General features: G+C 65.1%; 1 protein-coding gene across 4 annotated transcripts; it reads left to right on the top strand.

Annotated features, from left to right (window-relative positions):
- Positions 1–525: 525 nt before the first annotated feature.
- On the top strand, positions 526–20,410 carry LOC111145683 (small nuclear RNA activating complex polypeptide 4). Of its 4 annotated transcripts, XM_022500781.1 has the most exons (23): positions 758–1,334; positions 2,036–2,082; positions 2,994–3,161; positions 3,310–3,435; positions 3,959–4,037; positions 4,399–4,480; positions 5,262–5,366; positions 5,453–5,525; positions 5,872–6,036; positions 8,558–8,705; positions 8,884–8,990; positions 9,137–9,231; positions 11,036–11,130; positions 12,042–12,121; positions 12,438–12,914; positions 13,792–13,875; positions 14,011–14,251; positions 14,669–14,739; positions 15,205–15,315; positions 15,988–16,012; positions 16,556–18,192; positions 19,152–19,275; positions 20,164–20,410. In XM_022500781.1, the coding sequence occupies exons 1-22, from the start codon at positions 809–811 to the stop codon at positions 19,266–19,268; spliced, it is 4,659 nt and encodes a 1,552-aa protein (XP_022356489.1). In that variant the 5' UTR covers positions 758–808; the 3' UTR covers positions 19,269–19,275; positions 20,164–20,410. The 4 variants fall into 4 exon arrangements, with proteins under 4 accessions (XP_022356490.1, XP_022356491.1, XP_022356488.1 ...); XM_022500782.1 differs by lacking the exon at positions 20,164–20,410 and adding an exon at positions 526–581 and having other exon boundaries at positions 1,196–1,334; positions 16,556–19,219; XM_022500783.1 differs by lacking the exon at positions 20,164–20,410 and adding an exon at positions 558–574 and having other exon boundaries at positions 1,196–1,334; positions 16,556–19,219.
- The last annotated feature ends 304 nt before the right edge of the window (positions 20,411–20,714 follow it).

The raw sequence follows: 20,714 nt of genomic DNA on the forward strand, positions 1-20,714 counted from the left end.
CCTGACCCTGACCCTGACCCTGCTCTGTCCACCAGGGGAAGGCGCACTCCCGGTTTCCAGCGGACCTGGCTGAGCCCCGGAGACGCCCCTCAGACGGGGGTGGAGGGGAGTGGCGCCCCTGCCCTGTCCCCGCTCCCGCCCAGCACACGCCCCCAGGAGGAGCCACTGCAGGCGGGCCGCCCCGGGCTCGGGCCGCCCCCCGACGGCCTAGAGGTCCGCGCGGGGCCCCGGGGTTGGGGGTGGGTGCTGAGGCGGGCTCCGGCTCTGGCCGCCGCGGTGCGGAGCACTTGTCCGCTTTGCTCGCCGGAGCGAACAACAGACCCGGATAGAATTAGCACAAGCAGAGACGAGCGGAGTCAGCCGACGCGGAGGTCACTGCGAGGGGAAGAGGCGGAGGTCCAGCCCCGCCCACCATCCCCGCCCCGGCCCGGCGCTCCGCAGTCCCGAGGGCGGCCGCGCGGGGGCAGCACTTCCCGGCCCCGGCCCGGCGTGCCCCGCGCTGTGGGCGCGGGGCGGGACTTCCGGTCTCGCGGTCGCCGGATGAGTGAGGGGCGGTGGCGCGGCGGAGGACGAGGTCGGCGGTGAGGCCGGCGGGGTCGTCGCCGGGGAGGGGCCCGGGCGGGGCGGGAAGCACGGAGCCGGGGCCACTGTCGCGCCGCGGCGGAGGCGGCAGCTGGGCTCACGGCCGGTCGGGCTCCCTGGCCCCCGGCTCCTGGGTCGGAACGCGCTCGTGAAGCCGCGGGACCCTCCTCCCTGCCCGGCCCCCCGCACGGGCGCTGCTTCAAGGAGCAGGTCCCGCGGGCGCCCTATGGGTGCGGGGGCCCTTCCGCGTGTCCCCGGGGTACCTGTGCTGCGCGCCGGGGCCTCGCCCGTGTGCTCTGGTGACCCGGCGTCCGGAGCCTGCCGTGTCGGCCCCGGTGCCCGTGCGGCCGCGGGAAGACGGGCTCTGTGGCCCTCCCGGTGTCCGCGCCCCTGCCGCCCGCTGGCCACAGCCTCTGAGCGGGCCGGCCGCGTCCACATGGCCTCAGCGCCCAGGGAGCCGGCAGCGGGTGCTTGTGGGGTGTGGGGGCGTCCAGCCGCGGTCCAGGCCCCCCACCCCGCCCGAACTGCCTGCTCTGGTCGGGTTTTTTTGTCCCCCCCGCCGGCATGTGTGAAGGGCGGGTCTCTGAAGTGCTGGGGACTGTGCCCGTGGCAGGTCGAGGTCATGGATGTCGACTCGGAAAGAGAGAAGATAGCGAAGGAGATTGCAGAGCTCGAGCGGATCCTGGACCCCAGCTCCTCGGGCGTCGGAGTGGGCGTCTCAGCATCCGGCCTGGGCTTGGATTCCGATGCAGGTGAGCTCTCTCTGGTCCCCTCCAGGCCAGTGCAGTGCTCGGCCGCGCTGACGTCGGCCTTTACTCCCCGAGGTGGCCGTTGGCGCTCGTCCTCAGAGGGCTGGGAGTGAGCGCGCTGTCCGGTGAGGGCGGCCGGCTGTCCTCCTCAGCGGTCGGAAGGTTGCAGAGCTCAGCTTGTCAGCGGCTATCATGCCGGACAGCTGAGAGCCACCCCCACGTGCTGTCCTCGGTGCTTCCCTGGGCCCGGAGGCCCCTCGCACAGCTCTGCTTGGGAACCTGCTCGCGGGGTCAGGGTCTAGGAGAAACTGGGCCCTCGGGCCTCTTCCCAGCCTCGGGGGCAGCTCTGAGACTGTTCCGCAGAGTTTCCGACTCCTCCAGGGCCTCAACCCTGCCCCTGCCCCCACTAACTGCAGCACCCCTGGGACAGGGCCGGATCCTGCAAGGGCTCCCCGCGTGGTCCTGGCGCGTCTGCCCTCTCTGGCTGACCCTGCCCTCGGTTCGGGGCCCGTCTTGCCTGTCGGTGAATAGCGCTCAGCCGCTGGCTGCTGGGGACGTAGGTGCACTTCCGTCCCGAGGCTCTTCAGCCCTTCCCCTGCCGGTGGCCATCAGGAGGCGACCCTGTGCTGCACCTGCGGGTCGTTTCTGGGGTGGCTGTGGGCTCCCGTCACCATCAGCTGCACAGTGTGTTTGTGTTCCCACAGATTCGCTGCCAGACGAGGACTCAGAGGCTGCGGGATCCCCAGGCTCGGTAACTACTGGCCTGAGCTGGCTGTGGTGCCTACCGATGCAGACGCCACCCCTACCAGCGTACCCAAGACCAAGGGGGGGTGCTCAGAGCACGTTTCAGGTTTTCCGTGTCTTTGTTATTGCCGGTGACGTGTCCGCAAGTATTTGTCACCAAAATTGAAATTGCTCCAGGATGACCTTCGTCTGAGGCTCGGTGTTCACGTCTCCTGGCTCTGCCGAGCTTCCTGATGCGTGTGTGCGTGGGCGTGGCGCCACACGTGGAAGGTTTCGGGCGTGCTTGCCGCCTGGGTCTGGCCCCTGTGACTTGCTCGTCTGTGCTCCAGTTTCCAGCAGGCAGTGGGGCAGTCACAGCACAAGTCAGTCCCAGGACGGTGCCTGGCACATAGTCCCGCGGTCAGGTCGGTTTTTAGTGCTATTTTTGTTTGTTTTAGGATTGCACGTTAATTTGGAGAATTTTTACAGATTGTTGCGTGTTCTCTCACGAAGGCAGTAGGTGCAGAATTAATTTCAGTTTTTAACGGCGGGATAGTGTCCCTGGCGTAGATTTACTGTAGTTCCTCGCCCGAAGGTCTTGCTGGCCATCCTCACACGTGTTGTTCCCTGGTGGTGACAAGGGCACACGAGCCTGTTCTGAGCCTTGAGTGCTGTAGAAACGTCTGTTGTGGAAAGAGGACGGTAAAGAGGCTCCTCGTGCATTCCCGCCCGAGACGTATTCCCAGATGTTTCTTTCCTCTGTCTGAAGTTATGGAATGGGCACGCGCTGGACACAGTCCCACATCGGGGGTCTCCTGCTGGTCCCGGGACCAGAGCATGAGCTCAGATTCTCGTTGTGCTGCCCTGGGTCGCGGGCTGGGGGGTCGGGGTGGCGTCTGTGTGCCTCCTTCCTCAGCAGCAGTTTCCCCCCATAACCAGGAAGAGGAGCAGTGGGGTGAGGCCAGCAACGGTGAGGATGACCCCAAGGACAAGACCCTGCCCGAAGACCCAGAGACCTGCCTGCAGTTGAACATGGTCTACCAGGAGGTCATCCAGGAGAGGCTGGCGGAGGTCAGCCTCCTGCTGGCCCAGAACCGAGAGCAGCAGGTAGGACAGGGCCAGGCCCTAAGAACCCCCCTGGCCAGACACCCCAGAACCAGGGCTTTGAGCTCTGCTCCCTGACTGCCCAGGTCCCCTCATCCACAAAGGGAGTCGCTGCCGCCTGACCCCAGAGGGCCCCTTGTATCTGCCACAGGAGGAGATCCTGTGTGACTTGGCAGGGTCCAAAGGCTCCAAGACGAAGGATGGCAAGAGCCTGCCCCCGAGTCTGTACATAGGGCACTTCATGAAGCCGTATTTCAAGGACAGGGTGACCGGAGTGGTGAGTGGCGGGGGCCCTGCTCTCATCAGGGAGGTTGGGGGTGGGCAGCAGGCTGTGTGGGAAGGAGCTCTCGTCTCCACACCTCCTGTGGGTGTTGGGAATTCCTGGGACTGTCCAGGATGATGCGCTCTGGTCTCTTTGAACTCTTTTCGGTTGCCGGCGGTGAAAGGGTCTCCGGCCCTGGAGCGTGGCCTGCTAACCTCAGCTTCACAGATCATCCCCGAGGACGTTTCCATAAGAGGTGGCACCATGGGCGGGGCAGCTTGGCCCAGTCGTGCCGGCCTGGTAGCAAGGTCCTGTGGAGCTGCCGAGCGCGCCCCACACGCCTCTCGGCCCCCAGACACTCCCCAGGGAGCAGCTCTGGGCCCAGGTGTCTGGTGCCTGGCCTCCCACGTGGCCGAGCTGCTCGAGGAGGCCGAGGGAAAGGCTCCAGAGTCCTAGTGGGGCCCAGAGTGACGTGCTCGGCCCGTAAGGTGAACGTACCCGGATCCTGGCCACGACGTGACAGTGCTTTATCGGGCAGGGGCCTCCTGCCAACGAAGAGACGCGGGAGAAGGCCGCCCAGGGCATCAAGGCTTTTGAGGAGCTCCTGGTGACTAAATGTACGTGCGCGGGCTGGGCCTCAGCGCCACAGCCCTGCCTCTCCTCAGACGCCCTCCTGCGGTTCTGTGGGCTCCTTCGCGCCCCGACCCCTGGGACTGGCGCCTCAAAGCCCCTGCCTGGCTCACGCCACGTGGGGACCCCCATCCCTACGGCTCACCGTCTGGTCTCCCCTTCTGAAAGCCCAGCCCCAGGGGCCCAGCTGTTTGCTCGGGCCAAGGCGTCCAGCTCATTGGGCAGAGGGCCCCCTGCCCGCAGCCGGCCCCCCGCCAGCCCTGTGGTCCTGGCCTGGTTGTGTGCCCACCACACCCTCGCATCAGGGTAGGGGAAGGCGCTGCTGACGTCGTCGTCGTGTCTTGTCAGGGAAGAACTGGGAAAAGGCCTTGCTCCGAAGGTCGGTGGTCAGCGACCGCCTGCAGCGCCTGCTTCAGCCCAAGTTACTGAAGTAAGTTTGAGCACAGCTGCGGCCGGTGAGTGGGGGCAGCCTCCCCGGCGAGTGGGGGCAGTCCGGGCTGGACGCTTTGTGACAGCTACTCGGTGTGGCCGCGTCCCTCCACTTGCAGCAGGAGAGGCGCTGATCCCTGGGACTTTCCCCCACAGAGGCACCTGGGCTCGAGGTCGGGTGTGCGAGAACCAGGCAGGCCCAGTGGCCGCGTTCAGTCGTGCTGCTGGGGCAGTTCCTCTGGTCTGAACGCGGATCGTTCGCGAGACGGCCTTTTTATGTTGTGCTGGTGTGACACCATGTGACCACATCACATGCACCTGTGGCTGGGCCAGGGGTCCCAGGAGCTGCCTCTGGTGTCACGGCTTGATGTGTGGGTCAGGATTTGTTTTCAGGGATGGTTTCCTCCTCCCTGGCCTCCAGAAGGGGCGACCACAGACTTAAGTAGGCTTTGGCTTGTCGCCAGGCCGCCCGCAGAACACCTCCCTGCATACCGGGCCCAAGGCGGGCAGTTGGGACGCTGGACCAGTAGTCATCGCTGTCTGTGTCTGCTGCGACCATCGTGACAGCCGGGAGACGGAGTGTCGCTGCTGCCCGTGGGCGGTTTCCTGCTTGGGGTCGGAGCCAGGCTTTGGCATCTGCTCCCTGACACATGGCTTTATCCTGTGCAGGGACACGCGTGCTGGGGTCCTCGGGGAAGCCACGCTGGCCCCAGCACGCCCACCCCACCCCCCAGAGTGCGGCCGTGACGTGGGTGACCCTGGTGTGTCTGCCTGCCCCATAGGCTTGAGTACTTGCACCAGAAACGGAGTAGGGTGACAAGCGAGGCAGAGCGGCAGGTCCTGGAGAAGCAGAGCAAGGAGGCAGAGAGGGAGGTCCAGGAGATCCGGTGAGCTGGGTCTTACGGGGAGGGTGTGGCCTGGGGAGAGGTGCGGAAGGCCTGGCATGACCCTGGCAGCCTGTCCCTTCCACCAGGCAACTCCCAGAGGAGGCCTTGCTGGGGAACAGGCTGGACAGCCACGACTGGGAGAAGATTTCCAATGTTAACGTAAGTCGGGGCAACACTGGGCTGATGGCTCACGGCCATCCTGGCAGCTGAGGGCAGGGGCTGGGATCGGCAAGGTCAGATTCAGGTAGTCGGGCTGTGTCCCCGGTGGCCGCAACTGCCGCGAGACGTCTGGGCAGCCGCACGTTGGGCCGCCCCCCTGGGGTGTGCTGCCTTTTCTGAGACGGACGAGTGGGAAGGTTCAGGCTTTATGCTTGGAGCCGAGCCCCCACTTCTGGCTGTGTGAGTCCTGGCAACCTGGATGGGGATCCCACGTCTTCCCGGGTGCTGAGCCGCCAGCTGTCCGTGAGCGACGGCCCCTACAGGTTGGGTTTCTCTGCCGGTGCAGTTCGAGGGTGGCCGTGGCGCGGAGGAGATCCGGAAGTTCTGGCAGAACTGGGAGCACCCGAGCATCAACAAGGAGGACTGGAGCGGGCGGGAGGTGGACCGGCTCAAGGCCCTTGCAGCCCAGCACGGCCACCTGCAGTGGCAGGAGATCGCCAAGGAGCTGGGGGTGAGGACTGGAGGGGCCCCGGGTGCAGGTCTGGGAGGCTGGGCAGGCTTGGGGGGGCCACGGGCCACAGCCCAGCGCTGGGAGCTCGCCGGTTTCTTATCCTGCTGCTCTTGAGGGTTGGCTGCGGGAGGACAGCCTCTCCACCGCCCTCTGGGCCGAGTCTCTGGAAGCTTACGGTTCCTCAGCCTCCGTCTCCGAGTGCTCCCCTGCCCTCCCCTCCTTCCCAAGGCCTGTCTCTGGCTTCCTTCTGGAGCCTGCCTCGTATCTATGCAGCTCAGGAGTTGGTTCCGACGGGTTCTGAGAGGAACGCTTTGCCCGGATTTCTCTGGGCTCTTGGGCTGTTTCCAAGGTGAGGACCGAGGGCTTCGCTCGGCCTGTCCCCGCCGTGCAGGTGTTGGAGGCTCGCCGCGCTGAGAACGGCTGTGCCTGTCGCTGCCTCTGTAGGCCTTAGCGTAGGGAGGTGCTTCTCTCGCACGCGCTCACGCGTCTCGGGGCTCCTCGGGTTGTGCCCTGGTTTGGGTTTGAGCGGCGCGCGGCCTGCGAGGCTGAGGGGTGTAGCCCGCGTCTGAGCCGATCGCTGCCGCGGACAGGCCCACAATCGCCATGAACCGAGCCAAACTGAACCGAAGCTAGAGACCAGTGTAGACTCCAAGGGGGCGCAGATGGTCTCTCTGACCTGCTGAGCTCAGTCCATAGAGCCGCTCGGCCAGAGCGCCGTGCCGGCATCAGAAAGGCACGGTCCCCCCACCCCCACCCGTGTCTGCTGGCCACGCTCCGCACGCGGAGCCGCTGAGGAAGCTGGCGTACACACGCTTAGGCTGTGTGCCCTCAGCAAGTCGGGCTTAAAAGCGCTTTTAGTCTTTTTTAGTTTCCGGGGTTTTATTTAGCGCGTTGGTTGAGAACCATGTTGGTTCGCAGTAAACGGAGAGGAAGGCACAGAGCCTCCCGTATGTCCGTCGCCCCCGCCATCGGCGTCCCTGCCGGAACGGTGCTTCCGTCTAACCCGGGATGGGCCTATGCTGCGCGCCGGCACCTGAAGCCAGCCGTGGCGGGCGGGGCTGTCCTGCGGGCAGGGTGCCCTGCGTGGTGTGGGCAGGGCACGGGACATGCATCTACGGGGCGGCCTCACACACTCGGGTGCCCCGCCGGCCTCTCCCGGGATGGCCCGGAGCCGGGGTCGTGCCACGTGTGGCCCGTCTGGACGGCCCCGTCCTCTCAGGAGTGCAGGTGCCTCCGGGGCCTCTCCTGGCCTGGCCGCTCGTGCTGCTTTAGCGCTAATAACACGCTGTTTTCTGCACGGACCTCGCTGTGTCCCTCCTCCCGCTGAGGGCGTGCTGGTCATGCTTGGGATCTGGTGGCTGGGAAGCTGCTGTTGAGGTCTGTGCGCAGGCGTTTGCGGGGACGTGAGTGTTCGGCTGCTCCGGGTAAACGCCGGGGAGCCGCCGCGTGCTGAGAGGACGTCTGGTTCTGTCCTCCACAGTGGCCGCCCCATGCCATGACCCCCAGCCACAAACAAGGGTCCTGCTGCCCTGTGTCGTCCCCGGCGTGTGGCGGCGTCCGGGCTCCAGATGGGACCGTCCTCACGGGCGCGTGGCAGCGTCACATTCGCGTCTGCGTCTCCGTGTTGCCGAACACGTGACGCTTTCGTTCTCGCCCCCATGTCATTGCTGGCCTGATGCCCGTAGAGACTTTTGGTTTATTTTTCGTTGTTTTCGGATGAGTTTTAAAGACCGTTCTGCGCGTTTGGAATCACAGGCTTCCGTGGTTTTTTCTCTCCGCGCCTCGTCTTCTCGCTGCCCTGACCTTGTCTTCCGCGGCCAGCAGGTCTCTGTCTTCGTGACGGCCAGCTGCCCTGGTCTTTCCAGGACCGCGCTCTTGGCATCGTGTCCTAAGAGGCGTCCCCACACCCAAAGCTCCTGGGCCGGCAGGCTGCACGTGTCCGGCCGTAGGTGTTCTCTGCACCCCGAGGGTTTTCTTTAGGAGAAAAGAGTTCAAATCGAGGCACTGTTTTCCCGTCGGGGCACGAGTGAGGGGACAGGCTTGGGTCCCACATCTGCTGTGGACGCCGGCGGCTCACGAGCCGAGCGGGTGTGCTTATGGGACCCGGGCTGCAGTCCTCCCCGGAGCTCTCCTAGGACGGTGTCCGCCCCTCCAACATGCAGGCACCACTCAGCCGCTCTCGATGGAGGCTTCAGGAAGGCTGGTCGGGGCCCAGCTTAGGGCAGCAGCGCAGCCCCTCGCGGCGTCAGAGGCACGTGCTCTGCGGGAGGCTCCGCCCACAGCTGCAGACCGGGCCGTTCCCCCTGAGGAGCCCAGTGTCGCTTTGGGGCCCCGTGGGTGCAGCGTCACGGGCTTTCAGGACGCGCTGTGTGCCTGTGAGCGCGCAGACTGGGTGCTTTGTGGCCTTCTGGCCTCAGGCCCTCCGCGGTCCCCGCGGGGTCTGATGGGAGCAGCTAGCTCACTGCTCTGCGGGGTGCGCGCCAGTGACGCCCACTCTGCTTTGCTCTGGGGCCTCGGGAAGACCAACCGCAGCGCCTTCCAGTGTCTGCAGCAGTACCAGCAGCACAACGAGGCCCTGAAGCGCAAGGAGTGGACGCGCGAGGAGGACCGCCTGCTCGCCCAGCTCATCCGGGAGATGCGCGTCGGCAGCCACATCCCCTACCGGAGGAGTGAGTGCCCGCCCGGGCCCTGCCACCTGGGCCCCTGCTGCGGCTCGCAGGGCCGCTCCCACCCCCAACCCGAGGCCCCGTCTGGGCGGAGGCAGCGCGGTCGCGACCGGCTGGTGGGGCTGGAGGGGGACGTCCAGGGTCACCCACCCTCTGCACCGCGGGTCCCCTCTGTCCCCAGTTGTCTACTACATGGAAGGGAGGGACTCCATGCAGCTCATCTATCGGTGGACCAAGAGCTTGGACCCCAGCCTGAAGAAGGGGTTCTGGGCCCCCGAGGAAGATGCGGTAAGTGGACGGCCAAAGAAGCCAAGGGGAGCCGTCCCCCAGGATGGGAGCCTAGCACCCGCCGTCCCTGCCAAAACGGACTGACGCGGCCCGGGGAGCTCGCAGTGGCCTGCAGAGGCTCACGTGTTTGCCATCCTATCTTGCAGAAGCTGCTTCAGGCAGTTGCCAAGTACGGGCAGCAGGACTGGTTTAAAATCCGGGAAGAGGTGCCAGGTAGGAGCGATGCCCAGTGCCGAGACCGGTGAGTTGGACCTCGCTGAGGAGGGAGGCCTTGCTGGGGTCGCTTCCGGGGAGACCAGGAGGGTGGGCGAGCCGTCTATGGCCCCGGATGGTCTGTTGGTGGAGGCTGGGGTGGTCGTGAGAGCGCTGCGTACCCAGGGTGGCTGGTCGGGAGGCAGGATCCCTGTTTTTTCGAACCAGGCTTTTGTACAGGCACAAGCCACGGTGGCCCAGGGACGTTCCCCTGAGCCTGTGGCTCAAGTTTGTTTTCCAGATCCCTGACTGCAGGGTCTCTGGAAGGCTGCCTGGGCAACCTCCTTTCCTCAGCCTGGCTTTTTATAACGGTTCCTAAGGACATAGTCCACGTGTCATATGACACGTTCCTGCGAGGGGTGTGGTCCGGGGGTCACTGTCGTCAGTGAGCTGTGCGGCTATCACCCCAGGCACCTTCAGAGCGTGTGACCAGCCCCAGGGAAATGCTGTTTCCCAACGACAAACAGTTAAGGGCTCAAACCGGGCCTTCTCCGGAGCGCACAGGAGACCGGGCTCGGCGGCCTCAGTCGCTGCGGAAACACCAGAGCAGCAGCGAGCTGGCACCTTGCGCGCCTCGGGACGGGTGCTTTAAGACCGCGCCAGGGGGCGGGTGTAGACGAGGGTGCAGAGCCGCACCCATGGAGGACAGCGTGAGCTTCCTGGGGGAGCTGGCTGAGCCGCCACACGGCCGCTGGAACCGGGCATCTGCCTGTGTACGGTTAGAGCCGCACCGCTCACAGCGGCCACACGCGGGAACGGGGTGTCTGTTAGTGGGGGGGGCAAGTCAGCAACAAGAGTTGCGCTCACGCTGGACAGACGGCAGGGGACCGCTCAGCCTTAACGATGAAACCCAGGGCGGGCTCCTGGTTGGCGCGGTCAGTGGGATGTGCGACTCCTGATCTTGGGGCCGTGGGTTCGAGCCCCACGTCGGGTGTAGAGAGGATCAAAAAGATACGTGGACGACAAAGGCCTGACGCTCCCCCTGTGGGCGCACCTTGGCAACATGAGCATGTGCACAAGCATCTGTGTGGACGGGCATGCTGGTCACTCCTGGGTGTGCACCTGCAAGTGGGGTTTCCAGGACACACAGGGCTGCCCTGGTCTCCCACAGCGGTGTCCCCACGGGAGGCTCCGGGAGCTCAGCACCCCCGGCAGCTCCAGCTGGTGCAGGGTGGCAGGTGGCATCTCAGTGGCTTCTGTTGGTGGCCCCTGGCCTTGAGCGTTGGTGTGTGGACCGGCCCTTTGCATGTCTACTCTGGAGAAACGTCCATTTATGCCGTCCCACCTGGTCACGAAAGCACGTTGTCCGTGTGTCGTGGCTTTGTGTGCACGGAGACGTGCTTGGCTACAAGTCCCTCATCCAAAGCCACATCGGCGTGGTTTTCCCGATGACGTCCTGTAGACACGCTGAAAAGGTTTTTTGTTTTTTTTTTTTAAAGACTTTATTTATTTATTTGACAGAGATCACAAGTAGGCAGAGAGGCAGGCAGAGAGAGAGAGGAAGGGAAGCAGGCTCCCTGCTGAGCAGGGAGCCTGACGCGGGGCTCGATCCCAGGACCCTGAGATCATGACCTGAGCCGAAGGCAGAGGCTTAACCCACTGAGCCACCCAGGTGCCCCTGAAAAGGTTTTAATGTTGATGGAATTCAGTTCATCTGAATTTTCTGTTCAGTCCTGAGCTTTTGGTGCCGGGTCCCGGAGCCCTTGCCGGCACGGGGACGGCCGTGGGAACGGGGACAGCCGCAGGAGGGCATCGTGGCGCCCAAAATGCCCCCGTGTTGTTGCTGCTCCCAGGTACGTGCGGCGGCTGCAGGCTGGCTTGAAGAAGGGCCGGTGGGCCGCAAGTGAGGAGGGGAAGCTGCTCGAGCTGATCGACAAGCACGGCGTCGGTGAGTCCTGGGCCTGCCGCCTGGAGCCCCCAGGAGCGCGGCTCGTGGCGACGCCAGCCCCCTCCCTGTCCCCAGCGTCTCCCCAGCTTGGGGCAGCGGCTCTTCCCCCTTGTGCGCTGATGCGTGGTCGGGATGGAAGGTTCAGGAGCGCCTTGGCTCCACTCCTCCCCTAGAGATGGCTGCACACGCCTGCCCGACCCACTCTGGGCCCGTTTCTGGGGCAGCTTCATAAAGCTGAGTCATTCGGTGTGAGCTCACGGGTTCCGCTGTCTCCCGCTTTACGACGTAGCGTTGCGTCGTCCATTGTGAACCTTCCGTCTTCACGCATCCTGTGCCTTCCCGCTGTTGTCGACAGCGCATCCTGTCTTCCTGAGGAAGACCCCGGAGCGGCCTGAGCTACCCAGCCGCTGATGCGCATTTCCCGTGGTTTCTCATTTCGGCTCCAGAGCCGGCCTGAGTGCTCGTTGTCTGCGGCATTTCCTTAGGAACAGCCCCGAGGTGTGGGGTTGCTGGGTTCAGGCACACACGGAATCCTGACTGGCACAGCGTCCCACTGCCCTAACAACAAGGCACCGGTGTTCTCCCGCCTGCGCTGTCGGGAAGAGAATAATTTGCAGCGTTTGGTGTAGACGCCGGGGTGTGGCAGACAGGCAGGGGCCGTCTTCACATAAACGCAGATGGATTCTTCCCTCTCGTCGTGTGTTCCCTAGACTCTTTCCAAAGGCCTCACTGTGCGCCGCGGTTCGGAAACTGCTCTCCCGCGGGGAGCCGTGCGCTGCGGGCGTTCGTTCTCAGGGAACGCGACGCAGGCCTTGAACAGAGACAGCACGCGTGCGAGAAGAGCCTCTCACTCAGGCTGTGAACTTGTCAAAGACCGTGGGAAGCAACTTCCACGTTGTTGTGCTTTGTAGGTCATTGGGCAAGGATAGCGTCTGAGCTGCCCCACCGGACGGGCTCCCAGTGTCTGAGCAAGTGGAAGATCATGGTCAGGGTGCGTCTCTATCAAAGTCCGTCCGAAAGTCCTGTCACCTGTGGGGCCAACATCACTGCCGAGTGGGGAGAGGAGGAGGGACATTTGGTTTCCGGTCCTGGCATCTTTTCTTCCCGGAAGCCGAGGGCAGAGAACCCTGGCCTTTCCCGACAGCTACTGTCCCCTCAAGGCAGTCAGGGGCCAGGGGGCCTGTACTGCCAGTGCATCGTGTCCCAGCCTGCTTGGGCTCTCTCCCCAAAGGGCTAGCCTGCCTGCCGGTTACCCCTGGTCCGTGAGCCCTGGGCAGCCGAGGCCTCCAAGTAGCCTTTCCCCACAGAAGAAGCAGAGTCGGGGGAGGAGGAGACGGAGGCCTCTTCGCAGCGTGCGGTGGAGCTCCAGCAGTGGGGACAGCAGCAGCGGGGACAGCGGTGGCGAGGGTGGAGGCAGCGGCGGCAGCAGCAGGGACAGTGAGGACTCGGAGCCAGAGGAAGCCCCGGAGGCCCGGGCGGGTGGACAGGAGCTCCCATCGGCTCAGCACACCGTGCCAGACATGGACCTGTGGGTGCCTGCCAGGCAGAGCACCAGTGAGCCGTGTGGAGGGGGAGCCCAGGGCTGGCCAGGACGCCGTGCTGCCTCTCCCCGCCCCCCCCGGGGCTCCAGCGAGGCTCAGGAGAACAGCAGAGCCAGTCGCCCCACCGAGGAGGCGGGCCAGGCAGACACTCCCTCTGGGACCCACAGCACCAGCACGAGAGGCATCGGGTGCCCAGACTCAGCGGACACTCACGTCTCAAACTCAGAGGAGCCAGCAGACAAGGTAGGCCGTGGTCCCTGGTGCTGCGTCCCACCTTGCTGCTCTGGGGTCGCGACGCTGGAGGCAAGGCACCGCAGGCTGGTCTGACCTCACGTCGGTGGCCGTCCTGGGCGCGGCAGAGCGGACACCTGTCCTGGCTCGATAGAGCGCTCGCTTCTGGCTGTCTCAGGAGAATCATGTCCAGAGCAGCCGCCTCTGTTTCCCCATGGGTTTGCTTTACAAGCCGAGCAGGAGAGCTGCTGAGGGTACTGCCTGGTGGGCCCATGGACTTTGAGCCGTTTCTGATGCACCTGTCCCTGAGCAGCGGCAGGGCAGGGCAGGGGCAGCCGGCAGAGGGGGTCCTCCTGGCTTGTAAAAGGCCAGACACCTCCCCGGTGCAGGGTCCTGGTGTCCAGTTGCGTGGGCCCACCTTGTCTGGCCCCGCGTGCGCCTGTCCGGTCGGTGTCCGCCGCGTCGGAGCCCTGGCTGCCTGCCTGGCCCCAGCTGCGCGCAGGGGTGTGGCGAGCGGGCTGCGTGTGCTGGGAGAGGTCGGGGACTCCCCTCGGTGGCGCCTGAGGGGACGGCAGGCTGTCCAGGCGTCTGGACAGAGTGTCTGCACCAGTCCCTGCTGTGCGTGGCTTCTCTGCCACGTCTGTGACCATCAGGCTCCCGTGGTGCCATCGGCAAGGGGCGCCAGCTGGAGGAGCAGGGGGCTCCGCCGGTGATGGCTGCAGCCGCACCCAGCAGGCACGTGGGTGCCGGGCCTTTGGGACCCGCCGAGGCCACCTTGCTTCAGGACACTTCCCACCACTCCACGCTGGGATCTGGGTGCAGGGGTGTGCATGCTGCCCTGCAGCCCTGTGCTCCCCACGGGCCCAGCCTCACGCCATCTGTCCATCAGAGCGGGAGTCGTCTGCTGAAGGTGCCGCTGGAGACCGTGCTGCAGGCGCTCAGGGCCAGCACAGCCCGCCCGCGCCAGACGCTGGTAGGGGCTGTTCCCCACCGCCACTGCCCTGGCGGCCCAGGGCCCCTCCCCAGTCCAGGGAGAAGGGGGCGTGGCATAGGCAGTCCGGGAGCCAAGCCTGGCAGGGAAGCCCAGGTGTCTCTCTTCCTTACTCAGGAGAAACTGAGGCAGCCGTGCCTGCTCAGCTCATCCCTGGGGACCAGCGCCAGTGACGGTGTGGCCGGGCCCCCTGTACGGCAGCTGTGGCACAGGACGATTGGGAGCAGGCGGCGGTGGCGGGGACATGCCCTACAGAGGAGACTCCTTGAGCGTCAACTTCTGATGGCCGTGAGCCCATGGGTGGGTGACGTCGTCCTGCCGTGCTCTCCCCGGAGGCCTGCCACCGTACACACCCGAGGTACTGCCCCTGGGCTCCGCTGAGAGCCTCCTGTGGGGCCCGGGAGTGGGGAAACACAGGGCAGATGGAGGGTCGCTCGGCTGGGGCAGGGGGTTGCATGGGGAGGTCCCCTTGGAGAGCTGATTGGGTTTTGTCTCCAACCTGACTAGCCCAGGGGAGATGGTCTGAGAGTGACCAGCATTCGGGCCTTAGCTAGGGTCTTCTCGGGGCTTGGGTGCACGGTGCCTGCGTGCAGGTTTCTGGAGAGCTGGTCATGTTCTCGGTGTTGGGGGGCTCCGAAGGCCACTCAGGGCCAGCCTTCTCTCCGGGCTCCTGCCCTTCCTTCCAGCTGAGCGTGGTGACAGATGGATGCAGGGTTTTTTGGGGCCCGAGAAGAGGGGCCTTGCTAACCACACATGCGTGCCCTTGTTTCCTCAGCCGATGGCATCAGGAAGCAGTTGGAGGACGCCCGGCTGGCGAGCACCCCTGCGTTCACCCTCTTTATCCAGGTGAGGAGTCCCGTAAGGCAGAGCCTTCCTCAGGTGAAGGTGGGCCCACTTCTTGAGGTCTAACTCTCTGAAGGTTCAGAGCCTTGAAAGGGTCTTTCAGTGGCCTGTGACGCTTGGCAGGCTGGTCCCTGGGGAAGGGGCAGCGCTGTCCCTACCACCATCAGTTAAACTCTATCTTGAGAAGCGACAGGGTGCTGGGGAGTGTGTAAATGGAAGCTTGGGGGACGAACACCCCAGCCCGGTGGGAGCTCTGCTCCGATGCCCCCAGGCCCTGAGGCCAGGCAGGGGCTGAGCGAAGGGGTCGTGGTCTTGAGGGGCTGTGCCAGCCTCCGGACCTGCCCCGAGCAGTGGTCAGAGCAGGCTCAAGTTCAATTGCAGACGCCCTCATCATCTCAGTCCTGGACGGGGAAGGGGGACGGGCTCTAGTCCGGCATGTGCCATGCGCGCATCACACGCATCCCTCAGTTGCTCCAGATCGATACTGCTGGCTGCATGGAGGTCGTTCGGGAGAGGAAGGCCCAGACTCCGGCCCTGCTCCAGACTGGCACTCAGGACCCAGCGCCTGGGCTGCTGCAGGTGAGGAGCAGGGGTGAGCACCGGACACAGGCTCACCTGGCTTGCGTCACCCCTTCCTCCCTTTCCCAGCACCAGGAAGTAAGAGGTGGGACGTGTTCTCGGCTTCCCTAGAGGCTGGGCCAGTCCCTGAGAGCAGCCCTGCTGGCTCTTGGCCCCCTCGTGCCAGCCCCCCTGGAAGGGGTCTCCCTGTCTGCCTGGAGTCCTGAGGGCTTCACGACATGTCCACAGGAGCAGAGCCCGCGCTGGTACTGCGTCGTCCCTGCGTGGAGGCCTCCAAGCCCTTGGGCACTGCTCTGGGCATCGGCCCTGCTGGGGTGGGACGCCGGGCGTGCGGTCTGTCAGCGAGAGGCCGTGTACCTGGTTCTAGTCACAACTGAAGGGAATGACAGAATGACCGGGTTGGCCCTTTGGAGCCCCATCTAGGCCCCAGAGCCCCCGAGTTCTGCCTGGAGAGCCAGGCCCCTGCTTCTCCCTCAGACCACACAGCCCTGACCCCACCATGATGAGCTCAGCCGGTGGTTCCTGTAAGAGGATGTGGGGAGGGAGGGAGGCCCGCCTTGGTGCCTGGGGCCCCGCTCCCACTGTAGCTGAGGGCAGGAGGAGGGTCTTGCTGCGGGTGGAGAAGTGGGCCTGGGCCTGGGACTTCCCAAAGCGCTGGCTCTTGTGTTTCAGATGTCGCCGTCGCAGGACGCCGCAGGTACCGTCTGTCGCTGCTCTTGTCTTCAGCACCTAACCTAGTGGGAAGGGGCGTTGTGTCTCGGGCTCTGAGCAGCACAGCTGTGGCCTCGGTGACAGGTCTTGTCCAAGTCCCACGGCAGGAACAGTAGCACGCCTGCCAGGAGCCGGCGAGGCAGCTGCCCAAGCTCCTTCCTTGCACATAAGCCAACCCCGGGTGTCCGGGCCGCCACCAGCCTCCGCACGCCAGCAGCATCGTGCAAGGGTCTGGGGCCTGGGGAGACCCCGTGAGGCGGGTGGTGGTGCCCAGCAGTCGTGTTGGAGCTACTGAAGGCCCCCACCCATGTGCGGTCTGAGCTGGCCGGTGCCCAGCGGGCCCTGCTGCCCTGGCCACGGCAGGAGCTCCGGGAGGTCTGGGAACGTGCGGATGAGACTCCAAGGCTCCTGCTCTGGGCCCCCAGCAGCCGCCCACCCTCCCTGCGGGCCCTCCGCTGGGACATCGGGGAGGCCTGTCCACGGTCCACTCACATGGAGCTCACCTGCACGTGTCCTGTGTCCCCTGCAGGCCGCGGCCTCCGGAATCCGCCAGCGCAGGAAGCTGTAAGGCAGAGCACCAGCCAAAAAGGGAGCAGGGGCTTGCGGCCCTGCCATGCCGAGTCCAGTACGCAGGCGCCCCTGCCGGCTCTGTGTGGCCCCCGCCCCAAGCCCAAGACTGTCTCCGAGCTGCTGCGGGAGAAGCGGCTTCGAGAGGCCCGGGCCAGGAAGGCCACCGTACGCACTGTGGCTCTCCCGCCACAGCTGCTGCTCTCCTCGCCACTGGTGCTCCAGCCCCGTCTCCCAGAGGCGACCCCTAACCCTGCAGCCGTGGGACTAAACGCATCAGCTGAGGACAAGCAGCCCTCCACCCTGCCCGTCGGGGCCCGCAGCCTGGCCTCCACAGAGGCTGCTCCTGCGGCCTGCGGAGCTCCGGTTCCCAGCCAGGTCCTCATGAGCAGCCATCAGGGCGGCCTGGGACAGTCTCAGGCCCCCGCCGCATCCCGGAAGCAGGGCCTGCCGGAGGTGCCACTCTTCCTCCCTGCCAGCCCCAGCCCCGTTCAGCTGCCTGTCCAGCCCCTCGGCCTGACGCCAGCTCTGGCCACGCACAAGGGCGGGCCACACGTGGCAGCCAGCACCCCTCTGCCTGTCACCTGGGTGCTCACAGCCCAGGGACTGCTCCCAGTGCCAGCCGTGGTGGGCCTTCCTGGGCCAGCAGGTACCTCTGACCCCAAAGGACTGTCAGTGCCTCTGCTGACCACCCTGCCTGGGATACAGGCGGGCCAGGGCCCCAGGCCCCCTGGGCTGAGCCACCCTTGGCAGCCCCTAGCCAGTGTGGACACAGGCTCAGATCCTCCCTCTAGGACAGACCTCTCGACCCTTCCGAGGTTCTGCCAATCCCAGAGTTCTGTGGAAGTGGGCGGTGACGGGTCCCGTGCCCATGGGGGATCTTCCTTCCCTGGAGAGGCCCAAGTGGCCAGGGAAATAGCCGTGCCCAGGATACCCTCTCAGACGACCATTACAGCTGATCGCCCTGAAGCAAGACCCCCCTCATGGAACCGGCCACCTCTGCAAGCAGGCACTGGCCCTGGGAGTGGCCCAGGAGGGACCTCGGGGTCCCCAGGGCCAGGGGGACTCACAGGGCCTCTGGGCCTGGAAAGGCTGCCCCCACCCCGGCCTGGGGCTGAGAGGGGTACCCTGGACCTGGACCTCCTGTCCCAGGAGAGCGAGGCAGCCGTGCGGGAGTGGCTGAGGGGACAGCAGGGGGTGTGTGTGCCCCCACTAGGGACCAGGCTGCCCTACCAGCCCCCCGCCTTGTACAGCCTCCGGGCCTTGTCTGGACTCCTGCTCCACAAGAAGGCCTTGGAGCGGAGAGCCGCCTCCCTCACGTCCAGCGGGGCGGCTGGAGCCCTGCAGGCCTCACTGGGACAGGTGCACTGGCAGCTCCGGGACAGCCCGGCCTACCTGCTGCTGAAGGCCCGCTTCCTGGCCACTTTCACCCTCCCCGCACTCCTGGCCACCCTGTCTCCACACGGCGTCCCCACCACCCTGTCCGTGGCCACAAGGGCTGAGCCCGAGAGCGAGGGTGACCTGGGGGAGCTGGAGCTCACAGATGGCTTCTCTGCAGGCGCTCCTCAGGCAGGGCCGGCGGTCTCTCTCCCCCCTCAGGTAGGTGGCCGTGGGCACAGAGCGCCCCCCCCCCACCGGCGGCAGTGCCCACACCCCGTCAGGGGAGTCCTGGCCCGTGGGTTGCTGAGGAGGAGGAAGCTGACTCCAGGTCTGCACAGTCTGCAGATGAGGCCCTGAGGCCAGCGTGGAAAACAGAGGAAGGAAGCTCTCTAGCCCCTCAGCCCCTCTTGGGGCCCCCACCACGTAGCCTCGCCCGAGGGAGCAGGCTATTTTGGGCCCCGGCACCCCATGTGCACACAGACCCTCCACTGGGGCACCAGCTCTGCAGAGGTGGCTCTGCGTGTCTGGGAACACCGAGATCCTTCCAGCTGCCAGCTCTGGCACCGTGTACTCCAGAAGAGCTTTCTGAGCCATGGAAGCAAACTGCTTTCCTTAATCCCTGGCAAAAAGCCTGATAAACACGGGAAGCTGTGGCCCTGGGGCTTCTGGCGAGGTGTCCTCTGACCCTGTTCCTGGGGCCAGCAGGGGAGCTACATCCTCTCACTGTGTGTCACGTCAGGGAGGCTGTGGGGTCTCCTGCCACTGGTGGCCCGTCCCCAGCTAGGACTCAACCTTTGTGCCGTCAGGACAGCAGAGGGGGCTTGGGGCTGGGGCTGTGGGAAGGAGAGCTCCTGTCCCTTGTCCTGCCTGCAGGCTCTCCACGGGCAGCCACCTGTGTTCCTCGGCGCTGCCCCGCTGGCCTGGCTAGGAGAACCAGGACATGGGACGCTGGCTCTGGCGTCACCAAGGGAATTGGAGTCCCCAGGTGGGGATGCCCGGGGAGGGGGACACATCTACAGTTCTGTGGCCTCTGTTCATCCACAAGCCACCATGTCTCCACAGGGACAGGTCTGGGGAGCCGTGTGTCCCTGGTGCTGTGGCGTCAGGACACAGCTTCCTCCCTGGCGTGTTCTGCTGGGGAGTCACTCTTGTCCTTTTGTGCCTGGGTTCTGTTACAGGGAGCCCCAGACCCTGGGCAGGGCTCTGACTCTTCCTGCCTAGACAGTTTTGACAACCTTGATGTGCTGAGAACTCGGCATTCCTGGCACGCCCGGAAGAGGAGGCGGCTGGTGTGAGCACAGGGTAAGCACGGGCCTTCCCTGTGGCCATGCTCTGGGTGTGTGGGAGCCAATAGCTGTCCAGATGCAGAGTAGGCTGGCCCTTTGGAGCTCCTATCAAGTGTGATGGTGTTAGGTTGGGTGTGGGTATATACAGGCCTCTGGGGTCTTGGAGGCCCTGGGGTGGGCCATCTAACCCCCCTTTGCCACTGGGTTCCACGCCTTCGGCTGTGGTGCTTCCTGCTTGCTAGCATGCATGTGCCTCAGGGCCTTTGCACTGCTGTGCTGTTTATCTTTCTTCTCTGTAAGGCTCTTCCCTTATTCCAATCATGTCTCTTCTGGTCAGTGGTCAGCTGCTCAGAGATGCTATCCATGGCTTGAGGCAGCGCCACAGTCCTAGCACCCGTCTGTGTTGATGGCACTGTCCTGTCTACACTTGACGTGGTTTATAAGTGTCAGCAGGGGCATGAATGTGCACCCACGCAGGCAGTAAGGTGGTCGGTGCTGCTGGGGCCTCAGGGTGCGGGTGGCAGGCACCAAGTAGGCACTCAGCACAGATTAGTTGAGTTCATGGGGTGGAGATCCCACGGAGGGAAGGACGTCCAGGTCCGCAAGTTCCCAGAGGTAGAAGTCGGCTCCTCTGAGCACGGTGGGGGCTATGCCTGGAGAGGTCCTAGGTCTGGGACTAGGGCAGAGGGGTCCACAGAGGGGATGCTGGCAGTGGGGGATGTCCCATGAGAAGTCACCGAGGCTCCCAGGCCCGCCCTCAGCAGGTCCCTGCACGGGATGCAGGTGGGCAGCCAGCCTGGTTCTTTGCCCCCCTTGGGGCATGGTGTCCGCCTGTGCTTCTTGCCCTGCAGTGCCGTCTGTGGGGTCTGGGGGTCCCCACCATCCAGGCATCTCTGTGTTCCAGGAGGCAGGAGCTGTGCTGGACCCTGGCGAGCCCACCCACCCAGAGAGCCCCGCACCAATGCTTCCGGAGAAACAGCCAAAGCAGCTGAAGGCTGGGGAGGCTCCGCCAGCAGGGACCGTGTGACCACAGGGGTTGGCTGGCCCTCGGGCATAAATTGGGATGTTTGAAGGAATAAAGGAATAGCTAACTTTTTTTATTAAAAAGCAAGCCCCAGGCTCTTGTGATGTCCTGAGAGACTGGGCATGTGCAGAGGGTTGGGGCCTCCTCCGGCCGTGCCCAGAGCTGGCTGGCTGGGCCCTGAGTCTGAGGAGCCCCTTGAACCCCAGGCCTCAGTGTTGGGTGTGGGGGGCCCTTTCCATGAGACGCTCTTGTGCCTTGGACCGAGGGACCTGCCGCGAGCTCCCAGGTGGCCGCTGGTCTTGGTGCGGCCACGGGGACTGGAATGGACCCACCGCGCTGCCTTCTGGACCACACTGCCCACTGAGGTGGGTGCCTGGAAGCAGCGACAGCCTGGCTGCCCACAGAGCCGGCAGCAGCCCCGGGCCAGCCCG

This window comes from Enhydra lutris, unplaced genomic scaffold (genome assembly GCF_002288905.1).
Source record: "Enhydra lutris kenyoni isolate GAN:26980312 unplaced genomic scaffold, ASM228890v2 scaffoldscaffold13, whole genome shotgun sequence".
NCBI classification, from domain to species: Eukaryota; Metazoa; Chordata; class Mammalia; order Carnivora; family Mustelidae; genus Enhydra; species Enhydra lutris.